The sequence below is a fragment of the Sphaeroforma arctica genome (assembly GCF_001186125.1).
Source record: "Sphaeroforma arctica JP610 unplaced genomic scaffold supercont1.10207, whole genome shotgun sequence".
Lineage (NCBI taxonomy): Eukaryota > Ichthyosporea > Ichthyophonida > Sphaeroforma > Sphaeroforma arctica.
In genome coordinates, this window is record NW_014030351.1 from 204 (window position 1) to 973 (window position 770).

The following is a 770-nucleotide window of genomic DNA, read 5'->3' on the forward strand; positions in this document are numbered from 1 at the left end:
CATCTGAACGATATGGAAGTTGTTGTAGATGCACGCTGTCAGCATGGTGTGTTTATCGTCGGGATGCTGCACGGGATATGCGAAGTAGTTATGCACAGGTCAATGTTACCGGAAACGTCTACAACGATCCAAAGCCAACCAATAACCAATAGATACTCTTGCCAATATCAGAGGAAACACGTACGGCAATATGGACTCAGTACGGAATCAAGGTCATTAACATAGGAAACCTTTATTGCAATTCAGGATATAACAGTATGACATCGCAGGACTACAAAAATACACACACACACACACACATATATATATATATATATATTGTGGGATTGTCAGCCATCTCTGTCAGGCCAGTCATAGACCAAAGAACCCGAAGTATCCTGCACCCTTAAAGCACTGATACCAGCAATCGAGACTCATCATACACAATCAACTGGTAACCAGGTTTATACCCACTACCACATACCCATTTGATACGCCATACGCCACCGCCCATATCGAGCTCGCTCAGGGGCTGCTTAGGCACTCGGGTGTCCCATACCATCACCTTCTCATCGTAACTGCAGAAACGGGGTGTAGGAGCATGCCGCAGTGAGAGGACAAAAGGCACCTGAGCCATCTAAATCATGAATGCGCTGGTATGTACCGGGATTTAGAGATGCGCAAACTCGGGGAAGCAGACCGCATACAGCGTGCGCAATACTGAATGAACATACACAAACACACACATACATACACATACATACACACACACACACACACACATATATATA

At 45.2% G+C, this 770-nt stretch overlaps 1 protein-coding gene across 1 annotated transcript; it reads right to left on the reverse strand.

The window, feature by feature from the left end:
* Window positions 1-385: 385 nt before the first annotated feature.
* SARC_17266 (hypothetical protein) lies at window positions 386-557 on the reverse strand (the record flags this gene model as incomplete). The annotated part of the gene is made up of 1 exon (XM_014288639.1): window positions 386-557. A coding segment is annotated over one exon (172 nt), but the record flags the coding sequence as incomplete, so codon positions are not given.
* Window positions 558-770: the final 213 nt, after the last annotated feature.